Below are 17364 nucleotides of genomic sequence, written 5' to 3'. Positions count from 1 at the left end.
CATTTAACAAATTCCATAGTTATCATCATCATCATCATTCCTATTATTATGTGACTTGCCAAAGGTCACAAAGCAGGCAAGTATTGGGTGCTGGGATTAGAATCAAGCCCCACGCTCTTTCTACGAGGCTAAGCTGCTTCTCTGCTTTGCTCTTTGGCCACTTCTTCCAACCTCTGTAACTTAGTTCCACTGGAATAGTTCAGAGGTTTTGGGCAGGTGTCCTCATGCATATAGACTATCTCCCCCCCTAAATGGCAAGCTCTTTGAGGGCAGGGATCATATCTTCTAACAACTATAGATGCCCAAGATCTTAATCCAGTTCTCTGCCTCAAAGAAGGTTCTCAATACATACTATTGAATAATCAGTGGATGGGGCACCCAATCCCTGCTAAACTCCTCGCTGATTGAGGATTACCGAACTCCATTCTGGTTTCCAGTCCCAAAACCAAATGTTCCCCTTAATGCCTTCGTTAGTAAATGAAGGAATGTCCCCTCCCAACCCAGAGTGTCTCCTGGTTTTGAGAGGGCACAACCTACCCCTGTCCTTAGACTCCAGGCCCCAATCCCCCAAATGGACCCGAGCTTCCTATAGAATTTGGAGATTGTGCTATAACAGAACCCCAAACCAGTGGTCCTCCTTCCCTGTCCTTGCCACCCCAAGCCAACAAAATGCACATCAGAGACAAACTCCATATAGTAAACCACAGGCACATGGCTCTTCAATTAGTATGGGCTCAGCAATCCTGCCCTTTATTCACAATCTAAAATCCACTCTCCAAATCCAGCCTCCAACAGTCCATGTAAATCCAGGTCATAAAAGAAACACAACTGCACACATAGGATCTTCTCGGTCTCACAAAACTCCAATGAATGCCAACATGAATATGTGAATCACCATTCCCTTACTGCTTCCTGTCCTCCACCCCCACTCTCCTGAAAATCCCCAGATTTACCAGGTTCAGATATCATTCACCCTACTCAATCTCCAAATACCATGAAAGTTCCCACAGTCCATAAGACAGAGTAAATCACAGGACACTCTCCATCTCCCATTGCAGTATGGGTGCAGCATACTTCTCCAGGAATAGCCTACTGCTACCATCACCTTCCAAGAGAGAACAACAGACCAGGCAACCACAGCTGTCCAGACTGCAGGTCACTGTTGGGACTGGAACATCTTGGTTGTTTAAGGCGAGTGAGCTGGCACTGGGTACTCCCCTCATGGACCTGATCTTCTTTGCTGGGGTTGGAACTTCCACCAGTCTTGTTCAACAAGGATTGGATTCACTGTTCTCATGTCTCCCGATGGATGCTTCTGGACAAGATGGATGCAGGAGCAGTCCTAGAGACCATGGCAGCATAGGTGCAGAAAGTTTGGCGATATCTACAACCTCTCCAGCCCAAGGGTCTACAATTGGCCTAGAAATTCCTGCTTCTGTTCTTCTCCAACTTCCCATTAGGCTCCTGCTGATGATTCTCTTGAGGGGGATACTTGCTCTGAAAGCTGTCATATTGCCTAACAGGGCACCTGTGAGCCCTATGTGGGACAGGGACTGTGTCCAAACTGATTAACTCGTATCTACCCCAGTGCTAAATATGGTGCTGGGCACATAGTAAGCCGACGGTGCTTGGACCAGTCAGCATCGTAGATGTTTGGAGTAAGAGGAAGGGAAGGATACTAGAAAAGTCATGGAGGCTGTTCAGCTTGTTGTGGGCAGGGAACGTGTCCACCGATTCAGTTGTATTCTCCCATGGACTTAGTAGGGTGCTCTGCACACAGTAAGTGCTCAACAAATACCAGTGACTGATTGATTGATTGATTGGCAGGATTTGGTAACAGACTATGTGGGTTGAATAAGGGAGATGAGAACCATTAGTGTAATGTAATTGAGGGACGATGTTTCTCCATGAGCTAAATAAGTTTGGTTTAGTGTTGCTGGGCTGCGAGGGTTAAAGTAGAGTAAATAGCCAGCTATGACTTTAGGGATTTGCTGGATTAGATCTCAAAGCATTAGGTGCTACCAGCTGAGCAAAAATTTGGCCCTGGACTTTCCTTTCAGACTCTCACAGACCACGGCGTATAATCGGAGGATTCCTCAGGGCGAAGCTGCAAGGAAAAACACAGAATGAGCCTGGGACAAATGGCTTGCTAATGCAATGACACTGTTTCGTGTCCATGAGGCAGCTCAGTGTAGCCAACAGCTCTCTGACCAGCTTTGAGTCAAGCAGTCGGGATAAGGAAATGTTGCTGATTCCTATTTCCTTTGTGGAGAAAATCTCTAACTCTTCAGAAACATAGTAGCTCCCCTCAGGGACAAAGGTCAAAGCAAAAACAACAGATCATTATCCATTCCTCATACTGTTGCCACTTCAAAGCAAATCTCAGCCTGTGGGGTAGCCTCAACACCATTTCATTTCCATGATGGTTAGAGGCTCCATTCTGAAAATATTCCCTGTGAATTTGTGGATCTGTGGCATCAAGACAGCACAGGAAAATAAAGGCAACGCTAAGTGACGGCTCCATCTGAAGAACCGACTCAAGCAGTTGCTTCCCAAAGATATCGGCTACCCATACAGCTCTTATGGACCCCTCCTACCCCAGCATTACATTGAGACAGCCTCTTCCACTAAACCAGTGGTCGAAAAACACGCCAGTAGTATTTTAAACTGTTGAACACTGGCTTGGTTTCTCGAGCTGGAAACCCTAACCCACTAGACAAGCCGGTCCAGGGCCGGGGCTGCAGGGGGCATACCATAGCGCTGAACCTGTCCACGCAGGCGTTGCGGATCTTCTCCGGGGTGGCCGGGCTGTCCAGTTGGAAAAGCGGGTCCAATTGCCTCTCTGATTGCTGGGCTCGGGCTGCACCGATGGCATCGTGGATGGCGAAGAAGATGGAGGCGGAGAGGAAGAGGGGCGGCTCCCCGACAGCCTGGGCAGATGGACAGAAAACAGGGGCTAGAAATGAGGCAAAGCCCAACATGGACCAAACTCTAATTTTCCCAGATCTTCCCCTCAGTACAATCCAACTGGGTAAGTGGCCCCCAAAGAGTCTGAACTGTGAGGAGAAACAGGCAGCATGAACTACTGTGGACAGTCCAGGGGTCAGGGTGAGTTCAGCTCTCTGCTCTGTGAAGTGCCACTGCTCCAAGACTGTTCTCCTGAATTTTGAGCTCCTCCCAGGGTCTCTTGGAATCAACCATATGGCTGGAGCAGTCCCACGATAGACTTTAAAAGGAACAGAACCTAGCAAACTCTCCGACCCCCCCGACGATAGTTCGCCACTCCAGATGTGCAGACCCACATTTGTACCTTGGATGCAAAGATGGCTTTCTGGTTGGGGCAGTCCCGGAGCAGAGACACGTTGAACTTGGTGGGGATATCACCAAAACCAGGGATCCTGTAGGTGTTGGGTCCTCGGGTCAGCAGATTCCCCTTGGGAGAGTAGCACAGCTCCTCCAGGGTATAGAGTCCAAGGCCCTGGACGAAGGCCCCCTCCACCTGCAAGAGTCATCAGACACAAACCATCAGCCTCCTGGGAACCCTTTCCACAGCAGCAGTGACCCCAAGATTCAGTGAGAAGGGAGGCATTCAATGACACTACAGTCATTCTCAATCTGGATGAGGGCCATTTCTGTTTGTTCTGATGCCAGAAGGAGCTTATTATTTCTACCACTTGGTAGGAGAGAAAAAACCAGGGGAACCTCAAGAATCAATCATTTATAGAGCAATTATTTTGTGCAGAGCACTGTACTAAGTGCTTGGGAGTGTACAGTACAACAGAGTTGGTAAACATATTCCCAGCTCACAAGGAAGGGGAGTTTACAGTCGAGAAGGGTACCAAAAGACCCTGGTTCTGGGTTCTGATTCTGTTATATGTGACAACAGCCCCTTCAAAACTTCAACATTTCAAAACAATAAATGAAGGAACTTATTTATCCTTTCTCAGCCACACTAAAAGTAAACCAGATTCCCTCTTCAGTGATCCTTTATACTTATTGCAACCTCTCAGGTAACATCATAGAGAGAGATCTACTGTGGAAAGGAGATTGGGTAATTTTATGAGTAATCCTTGGCCAGTAATACATTTCCCAAGTTGAGGTACCCTCATACTGTATCATCCCACCATTTTGCCTGACCAAAACTTTTCCAGAAGGAGAAGGAATGTTACGGACTCTGGCCATGTGATACTGAATACATACTTTTTCAGGGTCATAAAGCCTCTGATAGTGGGTGATGATGTTTTGTTTTGTTGTCTGTCTCCCCCATTTAGACTGTGAGTCCGTTGTTGGGCAGGGATTGTCTCTATCTCTTGACGAATTGTACATTCCAAGGGCTTAGTACAGTGCTTTGCACATAGTAAGCCCTCAATAAATATGACTGAATTAATGAATGATGATTATTATTATATTTGTTAAGCCCTTACTAAGTGCCAAGTTCTGTGTTAAATGCTGGGGAGGGTACAATATAATCAGATCAGAGAGTTCCTGTCTCGTCCCATGAGGCTCACAATCTAAAGGGGAGGGAGAACAGACAGTTAATACATATTTTACAGATAAGCAAATAGATGGAGACAAGTCAAGTGAATTGTATTGGCTAAGGGCAATACAATCAATCTATGGTATTTATTAAGCACTTCGTAATTTTTTTTTGTTTGGTACTTTCATTCAATCTCATTTATTGAGTGCTTACTGTATGCAGAGCACTGAGCTAAGCACTTGGGAGAGTACAATAAACAATAAACCAACAGATTCCCTGCCCACAACGAGCTCACAGCACTTACTATGTGCTAAGCACTGGGGTAGATTAAAAAATAATCAGATAGGACACAGTCTGTCATGTATAGGACATACAATTTAAGTAGAAGGGAGTATGATTTAATCCCCATTTTACAGATAAGGTAACTAAGGCACAGAGAAGCTAAATGACCTGCCTAAGATCATACAGAAGATGAGTGGCGGAGCTAGGATTGGAACCCAGGTCCTCTGACTCCCAGGCCTGTAGCATTTCCATTAAGTCCTGCTGCCTCTCACTTCTTTCCGTGTGCAGAGCACTGTACCAAACACACATCAAACAAGTGGCAAAACCAGGACTAGAACACAAGTTGTCTAACTTCCAGGCCCTTGCTCTTTCTACTAGGCCATGCTGCTTGATTGGTTCTAACCAGGTCTTTGGGGCTTGGATAAAAGGCTTCATTGCTCGTCTCCTACAGTCTGTGTTCAGGGCAGTCTCCATCTTGAGTTTAGGGTGCAGAGCAGGATGGCATTGCTTCACTAGGGGCTCTATATTGTGCTTGGGTTTCCCAGCGGCAGAAAAATGGCTCCCAGGTGGAGCAGCTTAGGTAGGTAAGGGCACTACGCTTTGGGGCAGACGTATAGTGGGGTGTGACATTTAGGTGGTGGCCGGTTTGTGGAGAAGTTCTGTATATTTGGTGCTAACCAACGGAGTTGTGATCCGGCAGAAGACGGGGGTGTTCTTTCTCGGTCAAACAGTCAACAAAAATCATCTGCCCTGACCAGTTGATTCGGGGTTCAATACAATCCTCCGTACAGGGGTGACGAGGGATGGGAAAGTTGAGTCAGGCCCACCCAGCCCACCCTAACCCTCGTTCCGTACCTGCCCGATATCGATGGCCGGGTTCAGACTGGTGCCGACATCCATGACGATGTCCGTACGGATGTTCTGAAAAGAAAAGCCGGATTTTATGATCACGGAGATTAATATGTCCTCCTGCCTACTTAGACTGTGAACCACATGTAGGACAGGGACTGTGACTGACCTAATTAACTTGTACCTACCCCAGAGCTTAGAAGACTGTTTGACACATAGTAAGCACTGAACTCATACCATGAAAACAGGAAAGTCAGCAAAAATGATAATAGTAACAATTACAATAATAATAATAAAGCGAATACTATGCTAAACACTAGGGTTAGAAAGTAATCAGTTCCAACTCAGTCCTTGTCTCATATGAGGCTCAGTTTAATGGAGATGGAGAGCAGGTATTTCATCCCCATTTTACCAATGTAGAAACTGAGGCATGGAAAAGTCACTTGTTCAAGGTCATACAGCAGGCACTTGGTGGGGTCAAGATTAGAACCTAGGTCCCTGAATCCCAGGCCCGTGCTCTTTCCACTCTACCCATGCTCCCTTTCCAAAAGTATTGAGCTGGTTCTTGACATGACAACTTCAAAATGCAGTGTGGTCTACTGGAAAGACCCCAGGCCTGGAAGTCAGAAGAATTTGAGTTCTAATCCCAGCTCTGCCACTTGTCTGCTGTGGGAGCTGAGGCAAGTTACTTCACTTCTCTGTGCCTCACTCATTCACTCATATTTATTGAGCGCTTACTGTGTGCAGAGCACTGTACTAAGAGCTTGGGAGTGTACAATATAACAATAAACAGACACATCCCTCACCCACAATGGGCTTATAGACTCAGCTGCCTTATCTATAATATGGGGATTAATCTTGATCTATTTTCCCAGATTCTCCCACACCGTGTCGAAAGTTGTCACTACTAGAGCTCTCCCTTGGCACCATTTCCGGGCCCCTGCAGGCAGAGGGGCCTAGCCAGTAGGCTGCAGTCAGGGTTCACACGACTGGCAGTGGCGACTCACCAGAAATATAAAGATGGGAGAACAACCCTGTGCAATGAATTAGATCTTTGATTATAATCTATATCCATCGTGCTATCTCTAAATGCTATCTCCTCAAATCCACCAAACAACCGTACTCCTCCCTTTCAAAGCCCTACTAAAGGCTCATCTCCTCCAAGAGGACTTCCTATATTAAGCCCTCCCTTTTCCTCAGCACTCCCTCCCCTCCTTGTTGCCCCATCTCGCTCCCTTTCCTCTCCCCGCTTCCCCACAGCACTTGTGTATACGTACGTATCTGTAATTCCATTTATATTAATGTCTGTTTACTTGTTTTGTTGTGCATATACTTAAAATTCTATTTATTTATATTGATGCTTGAGCACAGGCTTGGGAGTCGGGGGTCATGGGTTCGAATCCAAGATCTGCCACTTGTCAGCTATGTGACTGTGGGCAAGTCACTTAACTTCTCTGTGCCTCAGTGAACTCAGCTGTAAAATGGGGATTAACTGTGAACTTCATGTGGGACAACCTGATTACCCTATATCTACCCCAGCGTATAGAACAGTGCTCTGCACATAGTAAGCACTTAAATACCAACATTATTATTATTATGTCTCCATTTCAAAATCACCTCCTCCAAGAGGCGTTCCCAGACTGAGCTCCTCTTCCCCCTCTACTCCCTCTGCCATCCCCCCTTTACCACTCCGCAGCTAAAGCCTCATTTTCCCCTTTTCCCTCTGCTCCTCCACCTCTCCCTTCCCATCCCCACAGCACTGTACTCGTCCGCTCAACTGTATATATTTTCGTTACCCTATTTATTTTGTTAATGAATTGTACATCGCCTTGATTCTATTTAGTTGCCATTGTTTTTACGAGATGTTCTTCCCCTTGACGCTGTTTATTGCCATTGTTCTTGTCTGTCCGTCTCCCCCGATTAGACTGTAAGCCCGTCAAACGGCAGGGACTGTCTCTATCTGTTGCCGACTTGTTCATCCCAAGCGCTTAGTACAGTGCTCTGCACATAGTAAGCGCTCAATAAATACTATTGAATGAAGTGCTTAGTACAGAGCTCTGCACATAATAAGCGCTCAATAAATATGATTAAATGAATGAATAAATAAATGCAGCTAATCTCATGCCCGGACAGGCGTGTTCTGTGTGCCTTTGTGTGCTACTAATACTGCCTTCCTTCCATGTATGAAGAAACCTGTCTTAGAAATACTGCTCATCCTGTCACAAGAAGACAGTTCAGTGAATGCACAGAAATTTCTGGTTGGAGGGCCGAGGGCAGAGGGAAGGGCCAGAGAGGGTCCTCGTGTGGGGGCAGATCTTGATGCCTGCAGCCTGAGCTTGATTGGAACCAATGGGAGTGAGAACAGGCAGACCAGCCCAGCCCAGCCCCAGATTTACCATTATAATAACAATAATGTTGATATTTGTTAAGCGCTTCCTACGTGCAGAGCACTGTTCTAAGCGCTGGGGTAGATACAGGGAAATGAGGTTGTCCCACGTGAGGCTCACAGTCTTCATCCCCATTTTACAGATGAGGGAACTGAGGCATGGAGAAGTGAAGTGACTTGCCCACAGTCACACAGCTGACAAGGGGCAGAGTCGGGATTCGAACCCATGACCTCTGACTCCCAAGCCCGAGCTCTTTCCACTGAGCCACGCTGCTTCTCAACGTTTATAGCAACGGCAAATCCGACCACTGTGGCTGCAGGCATCCTATTTATATTCCCGCTTAGCAGGGTTCTTAGGGAAACCTAGAAGCACCTCATCTGAATCCTAGATAATATTATGAGGTACACGATAGGATGTTCTTACTGCACTCTTACTGCATTATTTTTTTGATATCTCCACCGTGCCCCCAGAGCCCAGCCCTGGGACTGTGTGATCATCATAATCATAATAATGAATAATAATTAGGGTATATGTTAAGGGTTTATTATGTTCCAGGCACTGCATTGAGTGCTGGGGTAGATACAAGCTAATCAGATTGGACACAGTCCATGTCCCATATAGGGCTCACAACCTAAATCCTCATTTTACAGATGACAACAGAGGCAAGAGAAGTGACTTGCCCAAGGTCACACGGCAGACACGTGGAGGAGCCGGTATTAGAACCCAGGTCCTTCTGATGCGCAGGCCTGTGATCTATCCACAGAGCTACACATCTTCTCTAATGCAGGGCTCGATCTCTGATCCACTCTCACTGGGGTGTGTGGGATGGGGGAGGTGGGGAAACAGCAGTCTTTGAGCCTTGGAGCCTCTTTGAAAGCCAAAGTGTAGCTCACCTGAAAGACATTTTACAGCTGTCCACTTCCCTGCTGGGTTTTGCCCCCCACCCCTAGTCCAAGTGGTCCTCCTAGCTGGATTTCCCCACCACATGTCACTGTGGAACTTCAGCCCTCAACATGGAGGGAACTTCAGCTATGAACAAGGCTGAGTGCTGGCAGTGACTGGGAGAGAGAAGGGCCTGGGTAGTGTTACTCAGCAATCAATCAAAGCACTAGGGAGAGTACAATGAAGTAACCACGATCCCTACTCCCAAGGTACATCTCACCCTTCTTCTCTCTCCCAAACCAATTCCATTCACCAGTTGGAAAGCATGGCCATCCTGATTTGTAAACTTTCAAGAACAAACATGCCATTTCACACTTCCCTCTCCACCTCACCAGCCAAACCTGGATGAGACTTTCCAGGAAAATGGCAGCTTCAGGGTATTTTCTCTTGACTGCTTTAATCCAGAAATCTCCAGCAATTTGAGACGTGCTTGTTAGGTACTAATGGATCCTTAGGTTAAGAAGTATCATCGTTCATATAGCGCATCCTTGTCTATCAGGCTTACGATTTCCTAACTCATCTTTCCAGCGCTTTCCGGACAAGAACCGTCCCAACAGGCTTACCTTGTGTTCACCTGTCAGGCAGTCGATCTCTACTTCGGAGCATGCCGCGCCAAAGATGAAGTAGAAGAAGGGATTCTCCGGAGTGATCTCAAAGCTGTAGCCCAGGTTGGAAGTCACATATGGGGGATGGAGAGAAAAAAAAAGAAAGAACTCAGGGCACAATTTACAAAGATGAAAATACCTGAATGTGAATCAGATCCAGCCTACCCCCTCAAAAGGACTGCACAATTCAGCCAGTTCAGCAGGATGTCCCCATCTCTCAGCAGCGGCAGGTGAGTCGTTCATTTATTCACTCATTCATATTCATTGAGCACTTATTCTGTGCAGAGCACTGTACTTAGCACTTGTGAGAGTACAATACAAAATAAACAGCCCATAGCGAGTTTACAATCCAGAGGGGGAGACAGACATTGATATACATACCTAAATAAATAAATTACAGAGACTGTGAGCCCATTATTGGGCAGGGATTGTCTCTATTTGTTGCTGAATTGTACTTTCCAAGTGTTTAATACAATACAGCTCAATAGATACAATTGAATGAATAAATGAATGAATGAATATGTACATAAGTGCTATGGGGCTGGGATGGGGGATGAATAAAGGGAGCAAGTCAGGGTGAAGGGTGATGCAGAAAGGAATGTGAGAGGAGAAAAGGAGGGCTTAGTCAGGGAAGACCTCTTGGAGGAGATGGGTCTTCGATAAGGCTTTGAATGCGGGGAGAGTAATTTGTTGGATATGAGGAGTGAGAATGTTCTAGGCCAGAGGCAGAAAGTAGGCACAAGGTCATTGGAGAAGTAGATGAGATAGAGGTACATGAGAACATTAGCATTAGAGGAGAGAAGTGTGCAGGCTGGGTTGTAGGAGAGTAGCGAGGTGAGGCAGGAGAGGACAAGATGATTGCTTTAAAGCCAATGTTGAGGAGTTTTTGTTTGATGTGGAGGACTCCCCATGATGTCTTTGGGATTGAGGTGCCAGTAGGCGATCGGCACGAATGGCACCATCAGGGCTTCAGGCAGCAATGGGGGCGGTGGAGGGGCATGGGGTTGAGAGGTGGTGTGGTGGACTGATGGACTGTGGCCTGACTCCTGCAGGGGAGTACTTCGTGGGGAGGGGCATCGTGGGACAGTGGACAAATTCAGGCACAAAGACCAACAGGACAGCCCTTTGCCCTACAACCCCAAAGTTCCTGAAGCTCTTTGTTTTCAGCCTTTGAGTCTCAGGAAAACTTGGGGTGCCAAGTCAGGGCAATTTAAAATTAGAATTGTGGTAATTTGTTAAGAGCTTATTATGTATCAAGCACTGTACTAAGCGCTGGAGCAGATACAAGATAATCAGGTCCCAGATGGGGATCACAGTCTGAGTAGGGTAAAGAACAGGTATTGAATCCCCATTTTTGCAGATGAGGGAACCGAGGCTCAGGAAAAATTCAGTGACTTGACAAAGGTCACACAGCAGACAGTTTGCAGAGCTGAGATTAAAACCCAGGCGCTCTGACTCCCAGGCCTGTGCTCCTTCCACTAAGCCGCATGGCTTCTCAGAGAAGAGAAGACACAGATCTCTGTAAGGTCACTTCAGATGCCTTACAGCACTTCACAGGGGTCCAGGTCAGGAACAATCGGAGAGTCCATCACCACCACCACAAGCCTATTTCCAAAGTTTGAGGTCTCCCAGGGGAGAGAAGCAGCGTGGCTTAGTAGAAAGAGCACAGGCTTGGGAGTCAGAGGACGTGGGTTCTAACCCCAGCTCTGCCACTTATCTGCTGTGTAACCTTGGGCAAGCCACTTAACTTCTCTGTGCTTCCGTTACCTTCTCTGTAAAATGGGGATTCAAAGTGCGAGCCCCATGTGGGACAACCTGATTACCCTGTATCCACCCCAGCACTTAGAACAGTGCTTGGCACACAGTAAGCACTTAACAAATATCATTATTATTATCATCCCCAGGGCGAAATCAAACTTCAAATGCTCAGGAACGGCACAGATAGCATATACATTTTCCCCAGGCACTGGGCAGGATAGAGCCGGGACGGGTCATTCCACACTCACTTGTAAAATCCCGTCGCTGACAAGCTCACAGGAGCCAAGTAGGCGGCGGTCACCTGAGGGAGAGAGGGCACACTTACCTAGGCTTCTTTAAGCTCCCTGTGGGCAAGGATCATCTATACCTACTTTACTGTAGTTAAGTACTTACTGTGTGCAGAGCACTGTACAAAACGCTCCAGAGAGTACAGTATAACAGAGTTGGTACAGATGTTCCCTGCCCACAATGAGTTTACAGTCTAGAGCATCGAACTCTCCCCAGTGCTTAATACAGTACCCTGCACACAGTAAGCACTCAAATACCATTGAATAACTAGAGAAACTAGAGTATTCTGGAACCCAGAGTAGAAAGCAGCACTGGGTCCCGCCTTCAGAACTGGGCAGCTAGCCCCGCTGAGAAAAGAGATCCATAAATTCAACCACATCTCTCCCTGGAACCAGGTCAGCAATCACATCATTCCTGGAAAACTGTCCAGACCAACAGCCACACGTCAGGGACCGCAGCTAATGGTATTCCTCAACTCGTGCTTGAGACACCGTCGCTACTCAGTTTAAAATGCTCTATCACCAATCCATCAAGAGTCGAAAGGACGTGGGAGAAGGAATCAGCAGCAGAGTGTCCGACAGCAGATTTGGTCTAAGTGAATTCTTGAGGGGTAGAGCTATGTGGAAGAGGGCAATGTTTATGACTGGCTCCCCTGTCCCTCCTCTCTAATCCAGGATCTATACTCCCACAGCCCTTCTTTTCCCCTGTCCCTCCTCTCCTTCTCTCTTGCTCTTCCACCCTCCTGCTCTGTGCCCCTCTTCCCTTTACATCCATCCCCTCCCCATCAACCCCTACTTGCTCTGAGTCCCTTCTACTGTGCTTCACTCACTCTGTGAGATAGTCTTCCTTTTTTTAATAGCATTTGTTAAGCACTTACGATATGCCAGGCACTGTACTGAGCGCTGGAATAGACACAAGCTAATCAGGTTCAACAATCCATTTCCCACATAAGGCTCACAACCTTAATCCCATTTCACAGACGAGGTAGCTGAAGCCCAGAGAAGTGAAGTGACTTGCCCAAGGTCACACAGCAGACATGTGGCAGAGCCAGGAGTAGAAACCAGGTCCTTCTGATTCTCAGGCCCAAGCTCTATCCACTAGGCAATTCTGCTTCTTATGCATTCTGTAGAACCGTTATTATTATGGTTTTTATTAAGCATTTACTATGTCTCAAAGATTGTTCTATTCACTGGGGTAGATACAAGTTAATTAGGTTGGACACAGTCATTCAGGAGAAATAGGAACAAGGAGCAGAGCTGGGGAAGGTGTCTGTTTCTATGAAGCAGCATGGGGCAGGGATTGTCTCTCTTCACTGCTGTGCACACAGTAAGTGCTCAATAAATACAATTGAATGAATGATAGAGTATCAGAGAAGCAGCATGGCATAGTGGATACAGCATGAGCCTGGGAGTCAGAAGGTCATGGGTTCAAATGCCAGCTCCACCATTTGTCTGCTGTGTGACCTTGGGCAAGTCACTTCACTTCTCTGGGCCTCAGTTACTTCATCTGCAAAATGGGGATTGAGATTGGGAGGCCCACATGGGACAGGGACTGTGTCCAACTCAATTTGCCTGTATCCACACCAGCACGTAGTAAAGTGTCTGTCATATATTAAGTGCTTAACAAATGCTATCATTATTATTATCAATCAATGGTATTTATTGAGCACTTAATAATAATAATAATAATGTTGGTATTTGTTAAGCGCTTACTATGTGCAGAGCACTGTTCTAAGCGCTGGGGTAGACACAGGGGAATCAGGTTGTCCCACGTGGGGCTCACAGTCTTAATCCCCATTTTACAGATGAGGTAACTGAGGCACAGAGAAGTTAAGTGACTTGCCCACAGTTATACAGCTGACAAGTGGCAGAGCTGGGATTCGAACCCATGATCTCTGGCTCCAAAGCCCGTGCTCTTTCCACTCAGCCACGCTGTGTGCAGAGCTCTGTTTGGGAGAGTACAGTACAGCAGAGTTGGTAGACTCAATCCCTGCCCACAAGCTTCCACTTACCTGCCTCTTTGCCAAAAGTCTGCATAATAAATAAGAAAAGGAACGACTCTCCCCTTCCAGTGACGACCAGATGTGAAAGAGGGACTCACCCAGTCTTCCCAAGAGCCCGTGGGGTTTTTCTCCTTGAACGGCTTCAGCCTTTCCAAAATTGTTTTACACGCAGCCTAAGAGGGAAACACAGCAGCAGAGAGATCACTAACTTTCTGCCCGAGGCCAAGCCAGAGCTTACCTAGACAAAAGGAAGCGGATAAACTGCCAATGCAATCAATACTGTCCTGACAATACTGCCACAGCACGTATCAAAGACTGAGCAGAATAGAGAGCAGAACGGAACGTGTGGGCCCTCTCGCATGTGTTTCTTCTCTCTATCCGACCAGTTAGGGCACTGAGCAGAGAGGTAAGAAGATCGCTCACCCCTCTCTGCTCATTCGCCCCTCATCCTCTGATCTCCCCCTCTTTAGAAATCATGTTCCTTTACACTCACCTGGTCCCGCAACCTTCTTGCATATTATTAAGTGCCTCAACTTCCTCTTCTCTCCTACCCATTGGCATGGCCCCCCAATCTTTCACACTCACTCTCATGCCCCTCCACCTCCCTTGTCTTGTCCTTTCCTGATCTTGTGCCCCTCCCCTCATCCTCCCCTAGGTAGCCCCTCTATCACTCTCTCCCCTCCTGCTCTGCTTTCCTCTCCTCCCCTCCCCCTTGGTTTCCCCGTACCTCACCCCTCACTCTGCGCTCCCCTCACTCTCTGCTCCGCACCCTCTTGCTCTCCCCTTTCCTCACTCCCCACGTCCTCTACACCTTCCATCTCACTCTCCCCACTGGCTCTTGAACTCCTTCTTCTCCTCCCCTACCACTCTGCCCCAACCCTGGCACCACACCCCTCGCTCTGCTCCCCCTTGCTCTCCTTTTCCTGCTGTCACTCTTCCCCTGTCCCCGTCCCCGCCTAGGTGCTCAGACTCGGACAGAGCTCCTACAGCTGTTGACCCTGCAGGTGCTTCCCAAGGGCTACTCCACTAAGGTTCCAATCCTGTCAAGGAGGAGTGAAGTCACTTGTCACCTGTATGTGTTTGTCTACACACACTCACACACACACATACACAGTCTTAATAACAAAAATGCTTAATACTTGGCCACTTGTCTGCCACGTGACCTTAGGCAAGTGTTTTAACTTCTCTGGGCCTCAGTTACCTCATCTGTAAAGTAGGGATTAATACTGAAAGCCTCATGTGGGACTTGGACTCTGTCCTACCTCATAGGTTTGGGTCTACCTCATCACTTAGTATAGTGTCTGGCACATAATAAGCACTTAACTACCATTAAATAGAGTTCCAGGGACCAGAAGTGATATTAGCACCACCACATGATTAGGTAGAGGCAGGGCAGGAGTTTATATGGTTTCAGGAGGACCAGCTGTAAATTCTGGTGAAGTCTCCCGAACTTCTGGCTTAGAATTAGTCATTTCCATGGGCATGAGACCAGATAATAACAATAATAATAATAATAATGGTGGTATTTTTTAAGTGCTTACTATGTGCAAAGCACTGTTCTAAGCGCTGGAGGGATACAAGGTAATCAAGTTGTCCCACGTGGGGCTCACAGTTTTAATCCCCATTTTATAGATGAGGTAACTGAGGCACAGAGAAGTTAAGTGACTTGCCCAAAGTCACCCGGCTGGCAAGCGGCAGAGCCGGGATTAGAACCCACGACCTCTGACTCCAAAGCCCAGGCTCTTTCCACTGACTCACGCTGCTTCTCTTTACTCTCATTTTCCCCTCCTCCTCCCATTTTTCCAACAGGAACTAAAAGTCCCAAGGATCCCCGAATTCTAAGGAACTGAACCTGATGAAATTGTCCGAGGAGCAGGTATATGGGGAGATCCTCGCACCCTACACCACCAGGTCAGCCCAGACAGCTGGGCTTCTAAGCCGTGTCCGTACCTGAACGGCCATCCCGTTGATGTCTGTGCTGACGGAGGCAGCCGTCGAGGTGGTGTTGGGCACCGTGCTGGTGCTCGTCTCGCAGATGTAGATCTTGGAGATCGGGATTCCCAGGACTCTGCTGGCCACCTGCAGGACAGGAAGGGCCCGGCCGACTCGGTATGCAATCAAACGACAATATTTATTGAGCACCTTTTGCACGCAGAGGATGCTACAACAGAGTTTGTAGGCGTGGTCTACACCTACCTTGAGGTGCTTACAATCTGGTGGAGAAGATGGATGTTAAAATTCTTTAGAGCCAGGAGGAAGGTGAGTAGGGTATGGGAGGTACAGGTGGCCCAGAAGTGCTGAAGTAGCAGCAGTGAAGGAGATTAGAAATTAATTCAGAATGGCTTCCTGGAAAAATCTGACTTGAGAAGGGCTTTGAAGACAGAGAATTGTGGTGAGTCAGATTTGAATGGAGAGGAGGGCAGAAGAAATGGGAATGAGGCCTAGTGGGTAGAGCAGCTTGAGGAGAACAAATAGTGCTTGGATGGAGTGGGAGAAGCACTCAATCACCTTGCCCCTTCCTACCTCACCTCGCTACTCTCCTACTACAACCCAGCCCTCACACTTGGCTCCGCTAATGCTAACCTTTTCACTGTACCTCAATCTCATCTATCTTGCCACCTACCTCTTGCTCATGTCCTTCTTCTGGCCTGGAGCACCCTCCCTTTTCATATCTAAAAGAAAATTACCCCTCTTCTAAGCCTTATTGAAGGCACATCTCCTCCAAGAGGCTTTCTCTCACTAAACCCTTTTTTCCCTTTCTTCTACTCCCCTGACTTGCTTCCTTTATTCATTCCCCCCCTCCTGGCCCCCAGCATTTATATACATATCCGTAATTCATTTATTTATATGAATATCTGTTTCCTCCTCTAGACTGGAAGCTCATTTTGGGTAGGGAATGTACTCTACCAAGTGTTTAGTACAGTGTTCTGAACATGGTAAGCACTCAATAAATAGGATTGACTGACTGACGGGGATAAGAGTGTGGATAAAGTGAAAAAAGGAGAGCTGAATGAGTGGTTAGCAGCAGCACGGAGCAGGGTTTTCCCTGCAGTTTCTTCTCCAACAGCCTCTGTCTCTTCAGGCCACTGTGGGATAGACCAGCTCAAAAACACTGATAGGAGCAAAAAAAGCATCTGAATGGTGTTAGGTGGCATCATTCACCAGCATTCATTCAGTAGTATTTATTGAGTGCTTACTGTGTGCAGAGCACTGTGCTAAATGCTTGGAAAGTACAATTTGGCAACAGATAGAGACAATCCCTACTCAACAACAGGCTCACAGCCTAGAAGGGAGAGACAGACAACAAAACAAAACAAGTAGATAGGTATCAATACCGTCAAAATAAATAGAATTATAGATATATATACATCACTAATAAAATAGAGTAATAAATATGTACAAATATGCACAAGTGCTGTGGGGGTTTGGACTTCCCCCGATTAGACTGTAAGCCCGTCATTGGGCAGGGATTGTCTCTATCTGTTGCCGAATTGTACATTCCAAGCACTTAGTACAGTGCTCTGCACGTAGTAAGCGCTCAATAAATACTACTGAATGAAGGAACGAATGAATGGACTTGGGTTGGGGTGGCAGACGGGGACTTGGCCCTCAAGACAGTCTCTTCTTAGATGGACTCTTTGAGGGCTGCTTACCTGGATCATCTTGGTGTGAAGTCCTTGGCCCATCTCGACCCCACCATGGGTAAGAAGCACTGAACCATCAGTGTAGACGTGCACCAGAGCGCCACCCTAATGGAAGAGGGTCAGACAACCC

General features: G+C 47.2%; 1 protein-coding gene across 1 annotated transcript in view; it reads right to left on the bottom strand.

Moving 5' to 3' along the window:
• Nucleotides 1-716: 716 nt before the first annotated feature.
• LOC100078307 (xanthine dehydrogenase/oxidase-like) overlaps nt 717-17364 on the bottom strand; it is a 52014-nt gene continuing 35366 nt past the window's right edge. The window contains exons 28-36 of the mRNA XM_029049799.2: nt 17244-17339; nt 15541-15669; nt 13689-13763; nt 11549-11601; nt 9501-9594; nt 5615-5680; nt 3311-3499; nt 2754-2930; nt 717-2107 (exon numbers count right to left, since the gene is read on the bottom strand). Of these exons, the coding sequence (XP_028905632.1) occupies nt 2057-2107; nt 2754-2930; nt 3311-3499; nt 5615-5680; nt 9501-9594; nt 11549-11601; nt 13689-13763; nt 15541-15669; nt 17244-17339 (930 nt within the window). The 3' untranslated portion in view covers nt 717-2056. The remainder of the gene's footprint in view (nt 2108-2753; nt 2931-3310; nt 3500-5614; nt 5681-9500; nt 9595-11548; nt 11602-13688; nt 13764-15540; nt 15670-17243; nt 17340-17364) is intronic.

This window comes from Ornithorhynchus anatinus, chromosome X1 (genome assembly GCF_004115215.2).
Source record: "Ornithorhynchus anatinus isolate Pmale09 chromosome X1, mOrnAna1.pri.v4, whole genome shotgun sequence".
In the NCBI taxonomy this organism is placed as follows: domain Eukaryota; kingdom Metazoa; phylum Chordata; class Mammalia; order Monotremata; family Ornithorhynchidae; genus Ornithorhynchus; species Ornithorhynchus anatinus.
This window is presented reverse-complemented; position numbering and strand designations above follow the sequence as displayed.